The sequence below is a fragment of the Martes martes genome (assembly GCF_963455335.1).
Source record: "Martes martes genome assembly, chromosome: 7".
In the NCBI taxonomy this organism is placed as follows: Eukaryota; Metazoa; Chordata; class Mammalia; order Carnivora; family Mustelidae; genus Martes; species Martes martes.
The window spans coordinates 135,618,902-135,639,952 of NC_137894.1; the positions used below are offsets into that span (position 1 = coordinate 135,618,902).

At 41.6% G+C, this 21,051-nt stretch overlaps 1 protein-coding gene across 2 annotated transcripts in view; it reads right to left on the minus strand.

Annotated features, from left to right (window-relative positions):
- The window catches only part of DICER1 (dicer 1, ribonuclease III), a 70,065-nt gene that overhangs the window by 41,279 nt on the left and 7,735 nt on the right, over window positions 1-21,051 (minus strand). The window contains exons 2-5 of one of the 2 annotated variants that reach the window (XM_080807362.1): window positions 7,148-7,211; window positions 6,161-6,260; window positions 2,150-2,337; window positions 1,153-1,315 (exon numbers count right to left, since the gene is read on the minus strand). In XM_080807362.1, coding sequence (XP_080663488.1) covers window positions 1,153-1,315; window positions 2,150-2,263 — 277 coding nt within the window. In that variant the 5' untranslated portion in view covers window positions 2,264-2,337; window positions 6,161-6,260; window positions 7,148-7,211. Of the gene's footprint in view, window positions 1-1,152; window positions 1,316-2,149; window positions 2,338-6,160; window positions 6,269-7,147; window positions 7,212-21,051 lie in introns of those variants that run through there. The other variant, XM_080807363.1, reaches the window with a different exon arrangement.

Consider the following 21,051-nt stretch of genomic DNA (forward strand, 5'->3'; position numbering starts at 1 on the left):
AACGATTAAGACAGCTAAGGAAATCCTTATAACTATATATCATAGCTAACCCCCAATTTTTCAGATAGCCAATTTAAAATCCTGTTTCCAAGTTCATCCACCAGAACGCACTCACTAGATCTAGATTCAAGACCCTACCCTGTCATTCCCTTCAGAGAACCTTTTACCACCTTCCTTATTTATGGCTGATTTCCCCAAACCAGGAATGTAACTTCTAGGCTAGAATGGTAACTACTCCAGATCTACCCCTCCTGTTTTCTTCAGTGAAATCGGATCGTTTCACTAAGAAATAAGAAATGTATTTCACTAAGAAATAGATGTTGAAAGTACATGAGAACATCACACATCGAAACAAGAGAGCAGCGGCAGGGTAATACTCATGCCCTACGAGCAGTTTAGATTCACACTGATACTCTAAATATATAATCCCAAACCCACACAAACCAGTATCATAAAGTCTTACTGAATATCTAACTCTTAAGAAGCATCTAATTTCCCTTCTGTAACTGGCACAGCAAAGTCATAAATCAAAAAGTTACTGATCTCATAATCAAGTACCCTTTGACATACTTTGCAAAGCTAAAACATCAAGAGCAAAAATAACTGCCACGGCTTAGATTCGATGATGTTCCAAAAAGTCACTCAAGCAAAGAATGCAGAATCAGAATTAAATGCAATTACATTTAATGGGGTGCCTGGGTGGCTCAGTGGGTTAAAGCCTCTGCCTTCAGCTCAGGTCATGATCTCAGGGTCCTGGGATTGAGCCCCGCATTGGGCTCTCTGCTCAGCAGGGAGCCTGCCTTCCTCCTCTCTCTCTGCCTGCCTCTCTGCCTACTTGTGATTTCTGTCTGTCAAATAAATAAAAAAATTTTTTTTAAATCTTAAAAAAAAAAATGCAATTACATTTAAGGAAAAAGCTGAAGTCTAACCCCCATAGAATAAAATGCTAACACTTAAAAAAGAGGCCTGCTACAAAGTTAAGAAAAAAGTCAAAATGATGTCTCTGCTATCACAATTTCAACAAAGACATTATTTCTCGAACTCTCTATACTTTCAATAATCTAACTGAATGCCCACAGAGAAAATGGGCTTCACCATAAACTCTCATGCAATTTCCTCCACGCAATTTCATAAAATAATTTCTTTTATTACCAGAGTTGACCAAGAACACCGTCCTTTTTCCATTTCTGTTGAAGTCTCCCCTGATCTGATAGGACAGCTCTTTAGTGAGTAGTACTGCAATAAACGTCTTCCCTGAGCCAGTGTTTAAACAGACTATGGTATTATGATCCAGAGCTGCTTCAAGCAGTTCAACCTAGAAATACAGAGGGGGGAAAAAAGATTATACACTTCTTACCAAAGTACAAGGTTGGGAAAATCGGATTTTCTTTTAATCCAGGAAATGTCACTGTTTTCTACAATCTCCCTCTGATGAATCTGCCAAGAAACAGACCTTCTGTATCTGTACATAAGAATCATCACAGGCCTGTGACTGTGGGGCACCTGCGTGGCTCAGTGGGCTAAAGCCTCTGCCTTCGGCTCAGGTCATGGTCCCAGGGTCCTGGAATCGAGTCCCGCATCGGGCTCTCTGCTCAGCAGGGAGCCTGCTTCCTCCTCTCTCTCTGCCTGCCTCTCTGCCTACTTGTGATTTCTCTGTCAAATAAATAAATAAAATCTCTTAAAAAAAAATGCCTGTGACTGTGCAGCTGTGTTGTGTAAACATGCAAGGAAGGACATTCACAATTTCTTTAAGAATTATTTTTTCAGGGAGACAGAAAACTTCCCAAGAAGAATCTGAATGACTGAGTTTACAGTAACCGGGGTCCTGCCAGCTCATGGTTGCTCAAACCAATGTCAATTCCTACGCAGCTGGTGAGGACAGACACACCCAAGTGGGTATTAAGGAGCGGGGAGGTTTTCAGAGGGAAAAAAAAAATAAGGATGTTCACAAATAAAACTATCAAATCAATTACCCGGCAGCTGTTAGAAAAGAAAAGGACTATTAAGAACAAAAGTATCTGGAATGAGAAAATTAATCAGAAGAGGAGAGCTTGAAAAGGTAAAAGCGTTTTATATAAGTCGTGTCAACGATATGCTAATTTATTCCATTTTAGTGAAAATGCTCCAGTATTAGTGTTCTCATTAGTACCTGATATTTTCTTGGCGTGTAAATGTTATCATGAATTGCTTCTTGTTGCCATGGCAGTCCAAAGAAAGGACCCATTGGTGAGGAGGCAGGGGTCATGAGCTGCAGGCCTGCCATGCTGAGGGGCTGCAAAGCAGGGCTTTTCACTCATCCAGTGCTTCTTTCATTGCCTTCTGCTCTAGCACAGCTTACTACAAAAGGGAAAAAGAAGACCATTACACCACCACGCAGGGTTAGGAACAAAGGAAAGCACAGAAACAAGAGAAACATCAGCATATCATTCCTATGGACCCTTTCACACTTTTCCTATAATTGTTTTCGTTTTTTCTTGATCTAAGAGGATCATTTTAAAAAGTCAAGTGTTCCACACTCTCCAACCCGGCAATTCTACATCTAGAAACTTATCTGAAAGAACTAGGCGACTACGCAGACACAAGTACACAAGTATATATTGTTGCATTATTCCTTGAACGCAAGAAACACCTTTCGAATGTATGAACAAAAACGCGAGCTGTGTAAATTATGGTGTAAATTATGGTAAATTACGCAAGCTGTACCATAATTTACAACGGAATCCTTTGAACCCACGAAGAAAATCCCTGTCTATATTTAGTGATAGAGAACTATGCCTTTTCTCATACAGCTTCAAAGACAATCTGAACATGATGCCTTTTTAAACATATACGTACATACGAGGCACAATCGATAGGTGCTTAAATACATTTCAAACATTCTTTGTCAATTCTTTGATGCCATTATTGATGAACTTATGAGATAATGGATGGAGGGCGCTTATCACTGCACTGCACTGTGCCTGCACGTAAGAAAGATTCAAAAGCCTGCCAACATTTTATAATTTTATCAATAGCCCATAAGCACACAAGGTCTTTTTCTCGATTGACAGCCTATCACAATGGCATAACTGACCAACTATTTAAATATGTACCTTTAAAATTACACACGTCCTAGATAAATTAAAGCCAGTGCACCATTCTGTGAGTTTTTCATGGTACGTAAGCACTTTTCTGTGTTTCACGCACGCTTTCCCAACGAGAAATTTGATTCTGTAAAATGACAGACTAAACAGGAGTCTTCTTAAAACTCCTAACCTGCAGACAGAGGGTTAAGGTCTCAAACCTCACCATGAAAGTCCATCAGCTTTCTGACTGCCAGCAGAATTTTCTTGCCCCTCAAGGAAGTTTTCACCCTCACCCTGCTTCGGAGTGCTCATTGTTATCACTCTGCGAAACCGGAAAGAAAGAAGCCCACTCTGTTCCTTGACACGAACCTCTGAATCTCCTGACACGAGAAATGCACAACCGTGACACAGCAGAGTGACCGAAGCTGTCCCACCTGATCCAACAAGGAGTCTCAAGTGTAGTCTCTTCCAGGCACAGGCACGATACCACGTCCGATTCCAGGGATTAGCTCAGCTGACAACTCAGCACCCAGCTAACAGCAGCGCGATCCCAAGCCAGCGGGCAGGGGGCACAGGGCTGCGGCGGCCCGGGACCTCCGCGGGGCAGGTGCCGCCGGACCAGACAGCACAGCCGTCCTCGTCACCCTTCTCAGAGGAAGACGGCAAGCCAAGGATTCCAGAGTCCACTCTGACAACTACCACCCCCATTCTTCCGGAGACACAACGTGCTCTTTCTCTACTCAACCAAAGCCCAACAGCCATCTTTTTACCCCACACGTGGCATGCACTTTGCTCAACTCCTCAGGCCCACTGGTGGCGCCCGCCAGCTCATGGTTGTTCAAACCAATCTCAACTCCTACGAGGCTTGTGAGGACAGACACACCCAAGTGGGTATTAAGGAGCAGTGAGGTTTATCAGGTTCATTAGTCAAGCTTTTTACTCCACACGGCTGCACAGAACCCGAAGTTAAACCCACCACACCTACCCTCCGGAGACGCAGCAGGTCATTCTGGAGGCCCACAGCCAACACGGCGGGCGCCTCCCACCTGACCTCCATCCTGGTGGTACCTCTCCACATCTTCGTTGCGACAGGCTGCCCACTGTCTGGAATGATTTATGCTCAAGCCTGACCCGCTCACTTTTCGTCCAAGCCAAATGCTAATCCAAGACCATCTAAAACATGGCAAAAGGTGTCAGGAATAAGGCTAAATCCCGGCAGCTGACGAGAATAAAATAGGAAGAAGGCAGCAATGCAAATCCCCAAATACCTCTTCCTCCACCTCCAACCACCACATACAGCCAGGAACCCGCAGCACCCCTCCTCCTAGCACTGTCACCGCTGTCACCACTTCTTCTCACAGGGGTAACAGCGGTAATAATAATAACTAATTACTCCAGAGAGGCAATCTAAAAAAGACTATTTAAAAAATAGTCCATTTTTTTAAAGAGAATCTATGGGCTTCAAAAAGGAATAAAATATAAAGAAAAACTACAGAAATGTTCCAAATTAAAGAAGACTACAAAGAGGCACAACAGCTAAATGCAGCGAGTGATCTCCGACTGGGTCCCGTACTGCAGGACAACGCCATCAAGGGCATCACAGAGCCCCTGACGAAACTGTTCAGGTCAGCGAAGCCGGTAACTGCGCTATGGCTGTTTAAGAAAGTATCCTTATTCCTAAGAAATACACCCCAAAGCATCTAAGTGTAAAGTGCCATGAGATGTATGCAACTCACTCCCAGATGGGTCAGAAATAGAAACCACACGCACACAGAGAAGTGTGCAAAGCGAATGGGGCAGAGCACGTGTTCTTTGCCCTATGCTTACTCCTGTAACTTGGCCCGCACATCTGAAGTTATTTCCAAATAAAGACTTTTAAAAAGCCAATAAACAAAAATGACCAGCTGGACTGGGATTTCCTTGCATACAGGAGCTGTAGGTCTCATGGGGATGACTTGGGTCATCCCCACTGTACCCAACCAAACCCAGAACATGGCAAACAAGCAGGGCAACTTTGAAGAATGAAAAGTGTCATAAAAACCTTCCAATCAGAGGGCGGGACAGGGGGCTGGGTCGGCTGAGCGGCTGCTCTCCGCTCAGGTCATGATCTCAGGGTCCTGGGATCGAGCCCCATGTCTGGCTCCCTGCTCAGCAGGGGAGCCTGCTTCTCCCTCTGCCTCTCCCCCTGCTCATTCTCTCTCTCAAATAAGTAAGATCTTGGGGGAAAAAAAAAAGAAGCTTCCATGAGCTTCTGTCTGCCTTTCAAATTTTGTCATCTTGCACATACATGCACAGAGACACACACGTACACGCCTTATCCTTCACCAGCACACGTGCTACCTAAGAGCAAGATGCACGCCTCATTGTCTGCAGCTCTTCAATCTCCTGCTACAACGTGCCGTACATGTGTTTACGTAAGTATCTGATGAACTCAACGAGAGATTCATGAGTGTCACCCAACAACTGTGAACTGGTCACAGTTCAAAAGCCAGTTCTCTATGTTTTGGAAATCCATGCCCTCCCCAACTGGAGGGTGGGGCGGGGGGGGGTGATGGGCGGGAGAGGACCTACAAGGAAGTGGAGGACGGCAACTGAACCCTCAGCGAACTTCTCAATAATGTCATTAACCGCTAGGTTAAACCTCATTCATTTCATATATAGTGGCTGGCCCCAGAGATACACTTCCTATTTAGAAAACACGAATCCATGATGAAAAAATTGAGAAGGTTATCCAATAATGTGAAAACAGAAAATTCTACAATTTTGCCAATTTTTATTTTCTTTGACATGTTTAAATAGATTTTTTTTTTTCCTTAACTTGGTCTTAATGAGGAGTTCTGAATCCCCGCTGGTCAGCAGAAGTCCTGCAGTCTCACAGACCAACTCACTATCGGGTGAGTGGCTTTCACAGACCCAATAGACAACTCCTCCCAACTGTTTTTCAATCACAGATTTTAACTTTCTGGCCAATCTACATTCATGAAATCGGGGAGGCTGTTTTGTAATTTCCATCTATTATTCACTCAGAAATAATGGAGTAAAACACATGAATAAACACTCTTCCTCTTTCCGCATATGATAAGTCACAGATTTACCGTGTTAATGTTTGAGATCTCTGTGTTGCGTTGTCTGAACTGCACTTTGACATTGTGATAGCGGTTTATTGGAAAATCACAGCATGCCCAAGCTTCTGCTCTAAAAATAAATGCAAAAATAGCCAAATGTAAGATTCCTGCACTTAAACAAGAACACAAACACATCTTAAAAGAAAGCCCTATTGGCATGAGGAGTTAAATAAAAGATCATTATTTTGTATTAAATTTTACACAAAAGACATTTGGGTTGTTGCTCTCTGAAACACAGAACGAGAGGACGTGCTGTGACAAGAGCATGCCTAATTCCCAGAGATCTGGGAGAGAGAAAAAGCTGGAGGCAAGTCCAAGAAAAGATTTCAAAATGGATACGGGGAAATCTAAAGATAGTGCCGGGGACAATGGGCGGGGGGGGGGGGGGGAGGAGACAAGCATGTTATTTCCTAAATTCATACACGAAAGAAAGAAAGATCACCAGGAGAGGCACTCGGCAGAGAAATCCCAATCACTCGATACATGGACACAACTGGTCAGTGATTTCAGTGTCTCAAGATGGAATTAAAAATGCCACGGCTGAACCCACACCATGGCCTCTTTTACAGAATGCATTCGCGAATACAAGAATGCAGAACACAGCTCAACAATACTGTTACAAATGCATACAAATGTAGTGTGGTTCTCCTCAGAGACTACAGTTCAGAGAGAAGGGAAGCGTGAAGCCCTGAGCCAGAAAGCTTAACTGAGTCACCAGGTGCTGATCCGGTCAGCTGTGACCCCCAACCGGGCTTGCGCTCAACACCCTGGACGGCTTCGCTACCAGCAGCTCCGGGAGAGCAGCCGTCACACACGTCTCCGTCTCGTCTCGTCCGCGCGAGGACAAGGACGTGCTCTGGTTACACTTTCTCACTTCAGAGACAAGTTTGATTTGCTAGAAGGTTAACAAAGCAGAATAGGGAAACCTTAGCACTATTTTAGTATATACATATTTACCTCAAAATGCTGATTCTAAGTTCTTTCAGTTTCCAAGTCTGTATTAATTCATACCCTAGGTAACCTAAAAGCAATCAGAGAGAGTATTTTAGAACACACAACTCATTTTTAAAAACCAACTTTAAGAATATTCCTATTTGACAAAATTTTCACATTTAACTTATCAGAATAGGATTCCCGATAACTCATTTTTCTACTGAAAGTGTCAAGAAAACAGTACACGCCTCAAAGAGCTGCCTTTAAAATTAGTATTTATTATGTTCTAATACAAATGAAAATGTTTGAAAGTTGTTAGCACGATCCAGTGAGATGTAAGGGAGAATCCTTGAAAGTACATTACATTTTCCCCCAGTAAAATCTGGCTTTAGAAGTCCCTGAACACTATGTAAGTCAGTACCATGTTCCACATGAGCAGATCTTCCCTCTCCTGGTGTCAGTCTGCATTTCTGAAGCTCCCTCCGTACTTGGAGGCTTAATTCCACTCTACGCTGCCACCTAGGCAGATGCAAACTCAAGACACCAACAAGGCCTGATGTGTCCTGCCCTACAATCCATGTTCCGGTCTTTTCTAGAAACACCATAACTAAAATAAGAACACTGATATTCCTTTAAACGTCAATGCAATTCCACTATTACAAAATTACTGCTGAGTTATCCGAATTATTTCCCCAGACTACTCTGTACAGAGATACATCAGAGAGTTAACACACCAAGAACAAGGACAACTTATTTCGTGTGTTCATGAATACAGAACCAATAGGCCAAGTTCTCTCATTTTAACTGATGATCGTAACTTAGACTACAGACATGCAAACTCCTGTCTGATAAGCCCCTTTAAGATGACTGAAAAAGACGTGCCACATCCCAGACACTCAGCCAAGTTTTAGTACAAACCAACAGACTGCACCCACATTAGCATCAAAATCCGGTGTGCGGCTATAGCCCTTCAGACAAAGGCTTGTAACAACAGACAGCTTAACCCTGCTTATCTTAAGTCTAAAAGCATCTAGAGCTTCTTGGTACACATTTCCAAAACTGGCAACAAAACTCCCAACTTAGTCTTTTACGACGTGTCACAGATGCTGATACTGTTAACTTTACAAGTATCACTGTCCAGATTTCCGTCCTACTCTCATGAAGCCCAAGCAGGACTACCATAAAGTCCTGTGTCGTGAGCAAAAGACAAAACACACACACACACACACACACACACACACACACACACACACCCCCCACTAACACCGTGACATTAAAACAGCGTCAAAAGTACTTCTGTAAGCTAACAAATAAAAGTAAGAAATGTTTGAAAAGCCTTTAGAGGTCCTAGTAACAAATATGCTGTGGAGATCTAGGGCATTATTTTAACCAACCAACCCTAAAATCACTAAGGGAATCCTCGGCTATACATGCAAACAGGTTAATACAATTACTGGCATAAAGGCACATTAAAAATAAGAGGCTTGATTCTCCCAGGCAGTAATAAAGGGAAAAGCCTCCTTCCCTCTTCCTTTTGTTCACAATTTCTCAATCTTCTCCAAATGTAAGTGAATCTTTTTAAAGGCTAAATAGCCTCTTGCCAGTGTCACATCTCAGGAACGTCTCCCTAAGGACCTGAAAGCCATCCCTGAAACATAATCATCGAGAAAGACAATGCCTGATCTCCCAGTTTCCTAGGAAGAGATGGGCCTAATTTGTCCCTTGACTCACCTCCAGTCATAAAGATGCAAGGAAATGAGCAATTCTGCCCTGAAAAACGTGGGTGTCAAGTGTCTAACCAATGAGCTACACAAAAGAGTAGGTTTCTGTCTATCTTCCGAGTCTCTTCGGTGGACAGCTTGTGATGCACACCACACTCTGGTTTAACGTTTCTGCTCACCCAGTAATAGGACTGCTTTCTTCCCTCTACCTCTGCGGATAGATTTTCTGGGGTAGAGAGGATATTCTATTTTTAATTCTATTTCCTCAAGACTGGCCTTAAAAAAAAAAAAAAAAAAAAAGGACATAAAATATATCCTCAAATAAAATCCATGCCAAATAACAAATTTCCATTTCTTGGACTTTGAATACTGGAGAAATCTTAGAATATGCTGCCCAGCCACCGGAGGGAGACGAGCTTTTAAAATGAAGAGGGGGCAAAGTGTGCAAACACTTAACTACATTAAGAAGGAATCTGCACACGGAAAGGATCCAAGTTGTTTAAAAATCACTCCCACCAGCCTTCCTTCTCTAAATTAAAGTTGGAGCAGGAGGAATCTCAGCTGTTTTTACCTTCAGAAGCCAAGGTGATGTCCTCATCCCTTAGTACTTTCTCACACAGTCACTCCTCAGAGAGGCCCGCCATGGATGAGGGGCACAGAGCAAGACCATTGCGGATCTGGAAAGCAAATCTTTTTTTTTTTTTTTTTTTTTTTAAGTATCTTTCATTTAAAAATCATCTGAAAACAGGCAAGGGGTCCAATGTCAAGACAAGGGCTTATCAAGCTACCTCTAAGGAGGTGTCCTTGCCTGTTAAATAACCCCGGGCTATCAAGAGATCAGTAAGATCACGTATGTTAAGCTTGGTAGAAAGAAGTTCCCCCCAACACAGAAAACACTCAATATATGGTAGTATTTACAAAACTACACTCCCACCTCTATCTAGAACCTTTGTTTTCAGGCAATTCCTAAGACTTTAAGAAACTTCTTAGAGAAAACCTAAAATACTCTATTACTCCTAAGATTTGGCATAGGAAACACATTATCATATACATTTAAAGTATACAAAATTTTATAAGTATTTTTAACCAGATGAGCCTGAAAACCACAAACCATGAACTACCTAGTCATCATGAATTTACAGAAGAATGAAAATCAAACATATAAGTCACAAAATTCGGTAAACAGTGTGAAATAAAATTAAATAGCTTTGTGTCCACTAGTTCTCTTTAAAAGCAAAAACCAAGGGGCGTCTGGGTGGTTCAGTGGGTTAAAGCCTCTGCCTTCGGCTCGGGTCATGATCCCAGGGTCCTGGGTTCAAGGCCTGCATAGGGCTCTCTGCTCAGCGTCCCCCTCTCTCTCTGCCTGCCTCTCTGCCTACTTGTGATCTCTGTCTGTCAAATAAATAAGTAAAATCTTTAAAAAAAAAAAAAAGCATACTATACCTACCTCTGTCTGGCTCCACAAACATCACTGAAAACACTACTTCACTTAGCCATTTCCTACAATGAAATGCTACATGACAGGCAAGAAATCATCACCAAATGGATAAAGTCTGAGAATATAAAAATACCCAAAAAGATAGGAAATAACCAAAATACCCATGGTATATAAAATAAGTATTTCAAGGATTTCTCAACTACCATTCGGTAAATATAGATTATGAAAAGACTAAGGTGGAACAAAAGATCGAAAGACCAAAGAGAAAAGGGATAATAATTTCAAGAATATAAGCACCGGCATCTTCAGAAAATGAAATACACAGTACAAGAGAAATACTTCCATTTTTACTGTTAATTGTTAGGTAGGGGCCAAGGATAGGCCGCCCCCAAGGTGGGCCACTTAGGCACGGAAAAGCCTTCTGAGCTGAAGGCAAGGAGACCCTGTGGGCTCAAAAGAAACTTCTGCCCTTCCATTAAGCACATAAAAGAATCTAAATCAAGGGTCTTTCCCGGAATAAGAGCTATTAGCAGAGATCAATTTTATTTAAGTGACCCATCTGTAAGGCAGAGCAAACATCTCATTACCAAACATCTGCTCTTCTCCTTATAGCCCCTTGAAGTGCTTTCCTTTCCTCTGCAGTCCCAGACCCTTTGCCCTTCCCCTTAGTTCTGGATGACCTACAGACCTCTCGCTATGCCCTCCCATCTTTGGAATGTCCACGTCCGCATGGTTTCCCTGTGCGTACACTATTACATTAGATTTTCTCCTGTTAATCTCTTTCAGCCAGTTTGAGCCTCAGCCCAGTTACAAGGACCTTGAAGAGGACAGGAATTCTTGCTCCCTGACAGTTATATCTGTCATTATTAATTTACAATCCTTGCATATTAATCTATCTTAAAATATTAATACACACACATACACACACACACACACACACACACACACACACACACAAACGCTCATACAGAAATGCTCTCCTCATCATTACCATCTATAAATAGCAAAAAATGCCCCATGTCTAACACCAAATGAGGGGATGGTGTGGTGGGCTGTGGTTCATTTTACATGATACAATTCAATTGAGCCATTAAAAATGATGACAGCTTATAATGAACAAAAATGGTTACGGTATGGCATACAACAAAAAAAAAAAAGTAAAGCATTTTTATTTACAGGAAGACCATGACTAAGTCAAGTTAAAAACTAAAGAAGAAAAGGAGGAATGGAGAGAAAATTCAGCCCAAAATTCAGGATGGGATTGGATTACTGCCACGAGCGATTTCTTTCTTCTTAAAACTCTTCTGCATTCTAAAATTTCCTACAATTGAACAATTCATTACATTTAGAACTGGGAAACAAACTTTCATACTGAGGATAACTTGTAGGATGACAATAGTTTAGATAGAAATGATTCTGGGGGCCCCTGGCTGGCTCAGCTTATGCAGCATACAACTCTCGATCTCAGGGTTGTGAGTCTGAGCCCCATGCTGGGTGTAGAGATGACTTAAATAAATCAATCTAAAGAGCAATGATTTCGTTTTAGGTTAAAAACAAACCAAACAACAAAGAGAACAAACCAAAAAAGCATTTTTTTAAACTCCCTTAAGCCATCAGATGTAGTTAAAACTTACCCCAGTTTCTATGACTTAAACCACGAATTCATTAGCCTTCTTTTCTTGTACTACTCTGTAAACTAAATAAATTTCTGGGTTTCTGTAAATCTGTAACAAACATATTATGTTTATACTTCAATGTCATTATGCCTAAAATTAGATTCATCCAAAACTGAAACTGAATACAGGGCAAACAGCATTTTAACAAGTATCACCCATCAAAATCTCTGTATAAAAAGTATCTCTAGGCTGCCAGCCAATGGCCCACGTACTTGGAATACTTCCTAAAAAGACAACATTCCAACATACCAAAATGGCACCCAGAACCATCCCTCCCCTTCAAGTTACTTACAATGGCATTTACCCTTCAGTTTTGTTTCAAGAGAGGCAAACGCTTAATACACCACCAACTTTCAAGGTCAGTTTTAAGGTTAGTGTTTGATTCCACGTTTCTGTACTTTACTCAATAAAAACACTGCTATGCCAGAATGTACTCAATTCATGACCACCTTCTAGCCTATCTTTTATATGCCCTGTAAGAACATCCATGAAGGAAAAAGGCCATAATTTTCTACATTAGGCTGTTCTAACACAATATAATGCATGTATATTTTAATACCAAAAAGAGGTTAGTCCTGAGACAAAATGAGTCTGAGAGACTGCTGAATACGATGAGTCTGGAAAGCAAACACATTAAAAGTTCCAGGCAAGGGGTAAAGCGCCACACTACAGCTATGCGCAAGATCCCCAACCACTCACATTATCTGCTTTCCCTAGAGCGCTGTGACAAGTATATCCCAACCTTCAAATGAGCCTCTGTTTCTGGGCCCCCACCTGCCACTTACCCCCTCCCCCAAGAACCTAAAAACTTCTCTATTATTTGATTCCCCTCTCATGCAGCACACAGGGGCCAAGTGTACCACCCAGATCAGGACTCATCTGATCTTCTGTCCCATATTAGATACTATTACTACTGCTATTTCCCCTGAAACTATAAGATTTTTCAAAGGAAAGATCTCATATTTCACTTACACAGAATTGGAGGAAAGATGGAAAGACCCACAAATATTGATATTTAATTCTACGTTCAGTATAAACGTTATTGATCTTAAAATCATATGTTTACTTTTTGTAGGTCAAATACAAAATTCAATTTAGATATTTCTTACTTTTAAAGGACTTGAAACAACCCAAATTATTTTAACAAGTTTAAGACCCCCATCACTGCCCCCTTCTCCAACAAACAAAAGTTCAGAGCTGATCCGAAATCAGCAAAGCTAGAGAGGCATCGAATGCACGATAATTCTGACAGCATCCCAGCTATACCCATCCCTCCAGTCTCATCCCTCCCAGAACTCCCAAAGTCTGCAAAATCCTCTTCCACATTAATGCAGTCTGACCTGATACAAACCATGAAAATGTTTCAGCAACAATGTATGGTTCTAAAGTTAACAATATAACTGGGAAAACCCAAAGACTCATTTCAGAAACAGTGTTTTATTAGGTTTAAAATCCAGATAAAAATTCTATTCAATGTCAACTAATAAATGTAGGAAGAATGACATAAAAATCACCATTTTTAACCATCATGTTAGTAACTGAGGCAAGAGTCATTAATGGATGCTAAGGCTACTGGGTGAAGTTTACAAAAGAACATTTACATCACTTTGAAGTACCTCTGCACAGATTCCGTGCAAATCCTCACGAAAACGGATATAGTTACACTGGGGAAACCTGACAGACACCACCCTCCACCAAAGTGACCTCATCAGTACTGGGACAGCCTGACATGTACCTCCTAAGTATGATGAGCTGAGAAGGAAGTATCATTTATGCAGTTTTCTTGCCGAAAGTGAGAACCCAGAATCTAATCATGAGTTAGCATCAAAACCGAATCTGAGATGCATTTTACAAAACAACTGGCTTGCGCTCCTCAAAAATGTCCGCTGTCATAAAAGCTGAAAGCTGCCCAGCGATTCCAGATTACGAGAGTGAACACACATGACAACTAAACACAATGCACATTCCTGGACTGAATCCTGTATCAGAGAAGGAGTGCCGCTGCGAAGGATGTGACTGGGCTGAAGGGTAGCAGAACAGGCCACCTGAAAACACGCCGCCCTGCCGTAAGGGTTATTCTGAGCCGAAGGCAACAGAGAAATAGCAGATACAGGAAAAATTCTCTGCCCTTTCCCTTTCTGCCTCAAAGCGGGACATAAATGTTGCTTTTGTGAGTGTCCCTCCTCCCAACTCCAGTACCAGGAAGAGGAGATGACAATTATCACTAAAGACACCCCTGACTTGCACCTGCACAGACAAACCGTTACTAACCCCTACTATCTTCTGTCATCCATTCACCTTCCCACAATTTACCACCCCTAAAAGCCCAAACTCCCCCATTCCTTTGCCTTGTCACTAATCCACAATACACGGCCCTTTATTAAAATGGTATATAAGCTCCTGAGTCCAGCCACTTCCTTGGGTTTCCACTCCTTTGGGTGAATCTCCAGTGTGCACACAAGATAAATCTTCTCTCTTGCTCATCTGTCCGTTGTTGATTTAATTCATAGGCTCCACCCACGAAGAGCACAGAGGAAAACCTTTTTCCCTCCCCCTACAGGGACACTGGTGCAATTTAACTATCATCAATGAATGCTAAATTCTCCGAATTCGATAATTATATTGTGATCATGTAAGAGAATGCTCTTGTTCTTAGAAAACAGACCTTGAAAATATTCAGTAGTGAAGAACATAATGCCTGCTACTTATTCTAAAAAAGTTCAGAAAAATAACAACTATATGCGGGGGGGGGGGAGAGAGAACACACAAGTGTGGAAAATGTTAACTACTGGTAAATGTAGGTATCGATAAGGAAATTCTTCATACTATTCTTACAACTCATAAGCTTGAAAATATTTTAAAACAATATTAAAAATAAAACTCTACTACAAACTGATACATATGTTTGACTATCAGAACACAGAAAAACGGAAATTGTCTAACTGTATTTCTGGGTAGTCTAAAGAGTAACGCTTAAGGTGATTTTCCCTATTTAAAAGAACTTTAAGTCCTGCTCCTTAAAATCATTCATTCATTCAACAAATACTTAATGAGCAAGACATACGTACTGCAAACCTGTCTTCTGGAGAAGGTGAGGACCGGACTGGAGGTCAGTTCTGAAGGACCAGCAGTACCAGCCCCATCAGGGAGGAGACGGTAACAGGGCATCGCGGGGGTGAGGAGACAGTAACAGGCCATCACAGGGGTGAGGGCATGTGGAGAAGCACCACAAGGACACCAGGCGAGTCAAGCTGCAGAAATTACAAGCAGTGTGCCGAGGCACTGTTCCCACACGAGTATGGCAAAACGGTGCAACAGGTTAAGACAAGGCAGGGCCACATCCTAAAGGATGTTAACACACAGCTCCACCAGGCTCCGATTCTCATCCTGGGGAATTCAAGCGAGACTGGGGCCCCTGCTTCTCTATTCTCAGCATACACGAAGGGCTCTCCCCTGGTTCATCTCAGCCGAGAACAAATCTCTATACGAGGCCCAGAGGCAGGAACAGTGCAAGACAAGACAAGAGACTCCTGAAGTTCCCTCTCTCCGTTAGAAGACATTCCTTTTCCCGGTTATAATCATGGATTATGCCGGAACTGCCCGTCTGCACACTGAACGTCCCCTGTCCCAGGCACTGTCCACTGACTTATCCCAATCCTGGAGGAACCAGAAGGGTTGGTCACCCCATTTCCAGCTACAATTCTCTATCCTTGGGGGCCAATTGCATGTTTCCACTTGGAGACCGATCCACACTTAGCTATCAAGGGAACTTGGGGCTGTTCCCAAAACTAAACTAATCTAATAAGAATGATGAAGATTCACTACTGCTAAATATCATTTCCAAAAATACATCCATTACAGGAATTAGAGAGAGGTTTCAAAAAAGAGAAGCAGTGTCAGAATAAACGCAACCTCCTAAGGTAACCACCCTTGTTTCGCTCAATTATGTCACAATTAAACCCAGGACACACACATCACAGAAAGAATCCAGACGAGAGAGGAAAAAGCAGCGGGCTCCAAAGTCGGAGCGGTGACAGAATCCTTCGGTGAGCTACAAGATCTTGGGCAAACGACCTTGTCTGCCTTTCCACCTAAGCCTCATTTCTACCATAAGACACGCAAAGATGTTGGCCTCTGGCTCCTCTTCCTCCCCTACACAATCCCACCACATACACACTGAGTTCATTAGTTAAGTCAAATCAGCAGATCACTAAGAAGACAGGTCTGCTGTTGGCTGTGAGAGAAGTTCGCGTACTGGAGGCGGGGGTGGGGGCAGGGGGTTACACCGCGAGGGCCCCGCTGGAGGACACTGCGCTGGAGACACAGTGAAGAGCGTGAGACGTCACTGACGCATGTGGGGATTACAAAGGATGGGAAAAGAGCAGGCACAACTACAACTGGAGGTTCATCTCTCCCAGAGTATTTATAACCCTTTAAAAACAGAGAGAAAGAAAAAGAAAACACAGGGAAGAATCCATAGTAGACCAAAGGCCCAAACTGGCAGCCACCATACCCTGCAAAGCCGGGGTGCTGTTAACATCCTGCGCTGTCTGAACACGAGCAATAGGTTTCAGAATCTTCCACATCTGCTTACACCTTACTGCATGGGTAAAGTCTGGCACGTTTAAGCGACCGATATCGTAAGTAAACTGTCAGAATGACAAGGAACAATGTGATACACAATATGAACACTAAAGGCAGAAGTAAATATTTGTCATTTGCCAGACCCAAGCTCTTACCCAGGATTACCAACAAGCATGAGTCCCAGAAAAAAAAGAAAGTGATTAAGAACAGAAGAAGAATACTAACAGAGCTCAAAGCAGTGTGCAACTAGGTTTGAGGAAAACATGAATCAAACCAGTACAGCAAGATGGCTCAAAACCTTCACTGGACTCCCCCAGCACTCAGGCTAGAATCCAAAATCCATACTACGTATGGCCCTGCATCTATCTCTAACTGGGGCTTGTGTAACTCTGCCACCTCCCAACAGCTGTGAGGACCTCTCAGCACCTCCACCAATGCCTTCCTACCCCAGAGCCTTTGCACATGCTATCCCCCAGCTAACTGCCCCTCAACCTGTAGGTCTCAGAGCCACTTTTTCAGAAAGTCAACAGTTTCAGTGAAAAGACAGTAAATCTGTACATCCAGAACCAACTGGGGTGCCAGGCACAAGCGGGATGTTTTTTAATAAATGAATAAATGCTGACAATTCTCACCAATAATAAGCAAAACTTAGACAAAGATTAATTGAATACTGACTGCCCCCCTCCGAAAGAATTATTAAGATACTATTATTTCATACTTTAGTCACTTTTTTTATGTTTATTATCCCTTAGAAACAATCCTACAAGGAACAACCAAGAACATGTTAAATCATAATTCACTAGTCTAATTAATCCAAAATGAATGCAAGTCTTTCGAAAGCAATAAATCCAAAATTAATCCAAAATGGAGCAAAGTTAAAAATTTAGCTCCAAGGGGCACCTGGGTGGCTCAGTCAGTTAAGTGTCCAACTCTTGATTTCAGCTCAGGTCATTTTCTCAGGGTTGTGAGACTGAGCCCCGTGTGGGGCTCTGTGCTGTGTACAGAACCTGCTTAAGAGTCTCTCTCTCCCTCCCCCTCTGCCCCTCCCCCTGCTCTCTAATTAAAAAAAAAAAAAAAAAAGCCTCCAAATCTAATTATAGATTTCACATAGCAAAAGCCTTTGAATATAATTGTTTTCAGGGAACTAACTTTGTCCATATAAATCACACTAGAATAAAAAACCTAATTCGAGCAGCATTAACCACTGTTAATTCTCCCACAAACCACAATGAAGAATATTCTTTATATTAAATCAGTTAACAATCTCTAAAAAAAAGTTGCAGTTTTCCAAATGGAGCCAAGTTTTACCTGGTTATTTCTATTTTTAGTATCAATTACTTCTTAGTAGCCACTCAAGATAGTATTTTAGAAGTGGGCAAATTCCTTGAAAAACATAACCTACCAAAATTAACATCTGAAGAAAAAGAACATTTGAAAAGGCCTATAGGTTTTAAAGAAAACAGATTATTAAAAACTCCCAAGCCCAGATGCCTTCACTAGAGTGAATTCTTCTAAACATTTAAAGAAAGAACTACAATCTTAAAAATAAAACCTTCAGTAAGACTCAAATGAGAGGCAATACTTTCTACCTCTTTCCAGGAGACCAGCATAAATTTAACACCAAAACCTAACAAGGACACTACAGTAAAGGAAAATTATAGACCTATCTCTCAAACTAGAAATGCAAAAATACTAATCAAAATATGAGCAAATAATCCAGGAATATGTAAAAAGGAGAATGCATTAAGACCCATTTTGCTTTATCACAGCAATGCAAGGATGGCTTAACATGCGAAAGTCAACTGACTTTCATTTCACCAATACTCAGTATAAAGCATCAATACTTAAGACAGGGTGGGTTATGACACAAGAAAAGACAATGCAACAGAACACACTATGGAAACACACCCACACATATAAGATTATTTAATTAGTGACAAAAACAATGTGGTACAGAAAAAGATGATCTTTTCAAGTAACAACCAGGTTAACTACGTATCCAGATGGAAAAAGCACGTCCAAGTCATACACAAAAATCAATGCCAGTTGGATTGCAGATCTAAAGGTGTAAAACTAAAACAATGAAGTGTTTAGAAAACAACCTAAGAAGTGTGCCTGGGTGGCTCAGGGTTAAGCATCTGCCTCCGGCTCGGTCATGATCCCAGAGCCCAGGATCTAGCCCTGCATCCCCACCTCAGGCTCCCCGCTGAGACAGGAGCCTGCTTCTCCCACCGCCCCTCCCCCTGCTCATGTGCGCACACGCACGCATGCTCTCTCCCTGTCTCTCCCATTCTCTCTCTCAAATAAATAAAGGCTTTAAAAAACAAAAAAGGGAAACAAGATAATACCTCCATGTCCTTGAAGTGAGCAAAATTTCTTAGAGGAGACATTAAAAGCACTCATCATAAAAGGAAAAAAAATGGACAAACTGGACCAGATTAAAATTAACAATGTCTGTTGGTTACATGACCTGATTACGAAAGCGAAAAGGCGAGCCAGGGTAGAAGATACATGAACAATTTCTACAGATCGATAAGGAACAAACAAGTAAATGAACAGTGGACAGAGGACTTCACCACACAAGATATCCAACGGTGAGTACTCTTCATATGCAGTTTGAAGGATGCAAATTAAACCACAAAGAGCTACTATCACACCCATCAAAATGGCCAAAATGAAGAGGACACACAATACCAAGTGTGAGAACGATGTGGAGCTGCAAGAACTTTCCTACACAGCTGGGAGAACGGTCAAGGGGACGTGTATGCTCTGGATATGCACATACCCTATAACCCAGATACTCCATTCTACGTGCACACCCGACGGAAATACATATATATTCACCAAAAAACATGAACAAGAACTGCAATATCCATAACAGCCCAAACCAAAAACAAGGCGTATGTCCACCCACAATGCAACAGACAAGGAAAGACTGACGTATTCATGTAACAGAACTCTACGGACCCCCAGATGATGCAACGGAATGAACCTGACCTACCTAAGATGTTCAGGAAAGAAACCCAACATAAAACCATACAACTTCAACTACACAGAGTTAAAAATAAGGAAAAGTCAGTATGGTGTTTTTGGCCAGGGGTTAGGGGAGCGTAATTGCCTGTAAACACTTTGTGTATCCTTGTGATTTATGTACTTTCCGGTTTATCAGTTGAAACTGATGCCACTTAAAGTTTACTTTGAAAGAGAAGTAAGCAATCCTTAATACAATATGTAAAACTTCCTCATTTGCCATGGTGCACATGTGAGACGGCAGGGAGAAGATTTACCTTTATTGAGCACTCAAATTCTAAATTCTAATATCTCATTTCATCCTCAAAACAACCCTGAAACAAGGGTCATTTCCGTTTTACAGGGATTTGAAAACGCTTACCCAGGGCCATTTGCCCCAATAAATGGCAGAGATGGAATTCTACTTAAATTCTGACTCCAAACTTATTTCCGTAATATACAATTACCCTCTGGGGTATTTACACTAAATCTATTTACACTGATTTGCCCGTCAAAATAAGCTCGTTCTTGATATGTTCCTTTTGATCTCGCAACAGAGGTGAAAAAGAGTAAATGCAATTTAACATTAACAGAAGCAAACTAATATTTTAATTTTAGCTCAATCTGCACACACACATAAGTAAATATTCCTTTAATTTTAAAGCCTGTGGCAACCCAAATCAGCCCTGCCCACGGACATTTCCCCTGGCCTTTCTAGTCTAAGAACATAGATGCTCAATAAATACACAGTAACTGACTATACATCTCACCATTTTTTCTAGTATCTCTATTCCATTCAGCAGATGACTAAACGTGATGCACTACCGGCTACAAATACTACATAACGACTTCTTTAGTACAACGGAAAGTACTACCTTAAAAGAGATTACAATCATAGAGGGGGTTCAGACACAGTGAAATAAACTAGATAATATTTCAGAAACTACAACGTACTGTGTAATTTTGTCTTCACTCAACTCAGACGACACAAGTAAGCACTTTACCTGAGCATCTGCCGCAGATACACAGCTAATACAGACTTCATACATGTATGTATATGGATTGTGTGTGCACGTATGCATGTATATGTGCATACACAGGTGCACGTGCTTTAAAAAGGCTTTAAGAAAATTATTTGTTTCCCTATTCTCGGCCAAAGTACAGACCGAACTCAAGTTTAAAAAAAAAACAAAAAAACAAAAAAACTTCCCAGAATTCTCCCAATGTTTAGCAATACAAAAGCTACGTGTTTACATAAACTGAGTAAAACCAATATCCTCCTTCAGAACCGCATCATATGTCAGTGGAGATTTTCTACAAACACATCCCAAAAGGACAGCGCTATTTGGCAATACCTTATTTCACATAATTAATTGAAGAAGGGCTGGAAACTAAAGGCCGTATATTGGAAAAGCCAAAAAGAATGATTCCTTTGAAGCCACTAATTGCATTTAGACAAGAAATTACAGCTGGCCTGAATTCCTGTTCAATTTACAAACG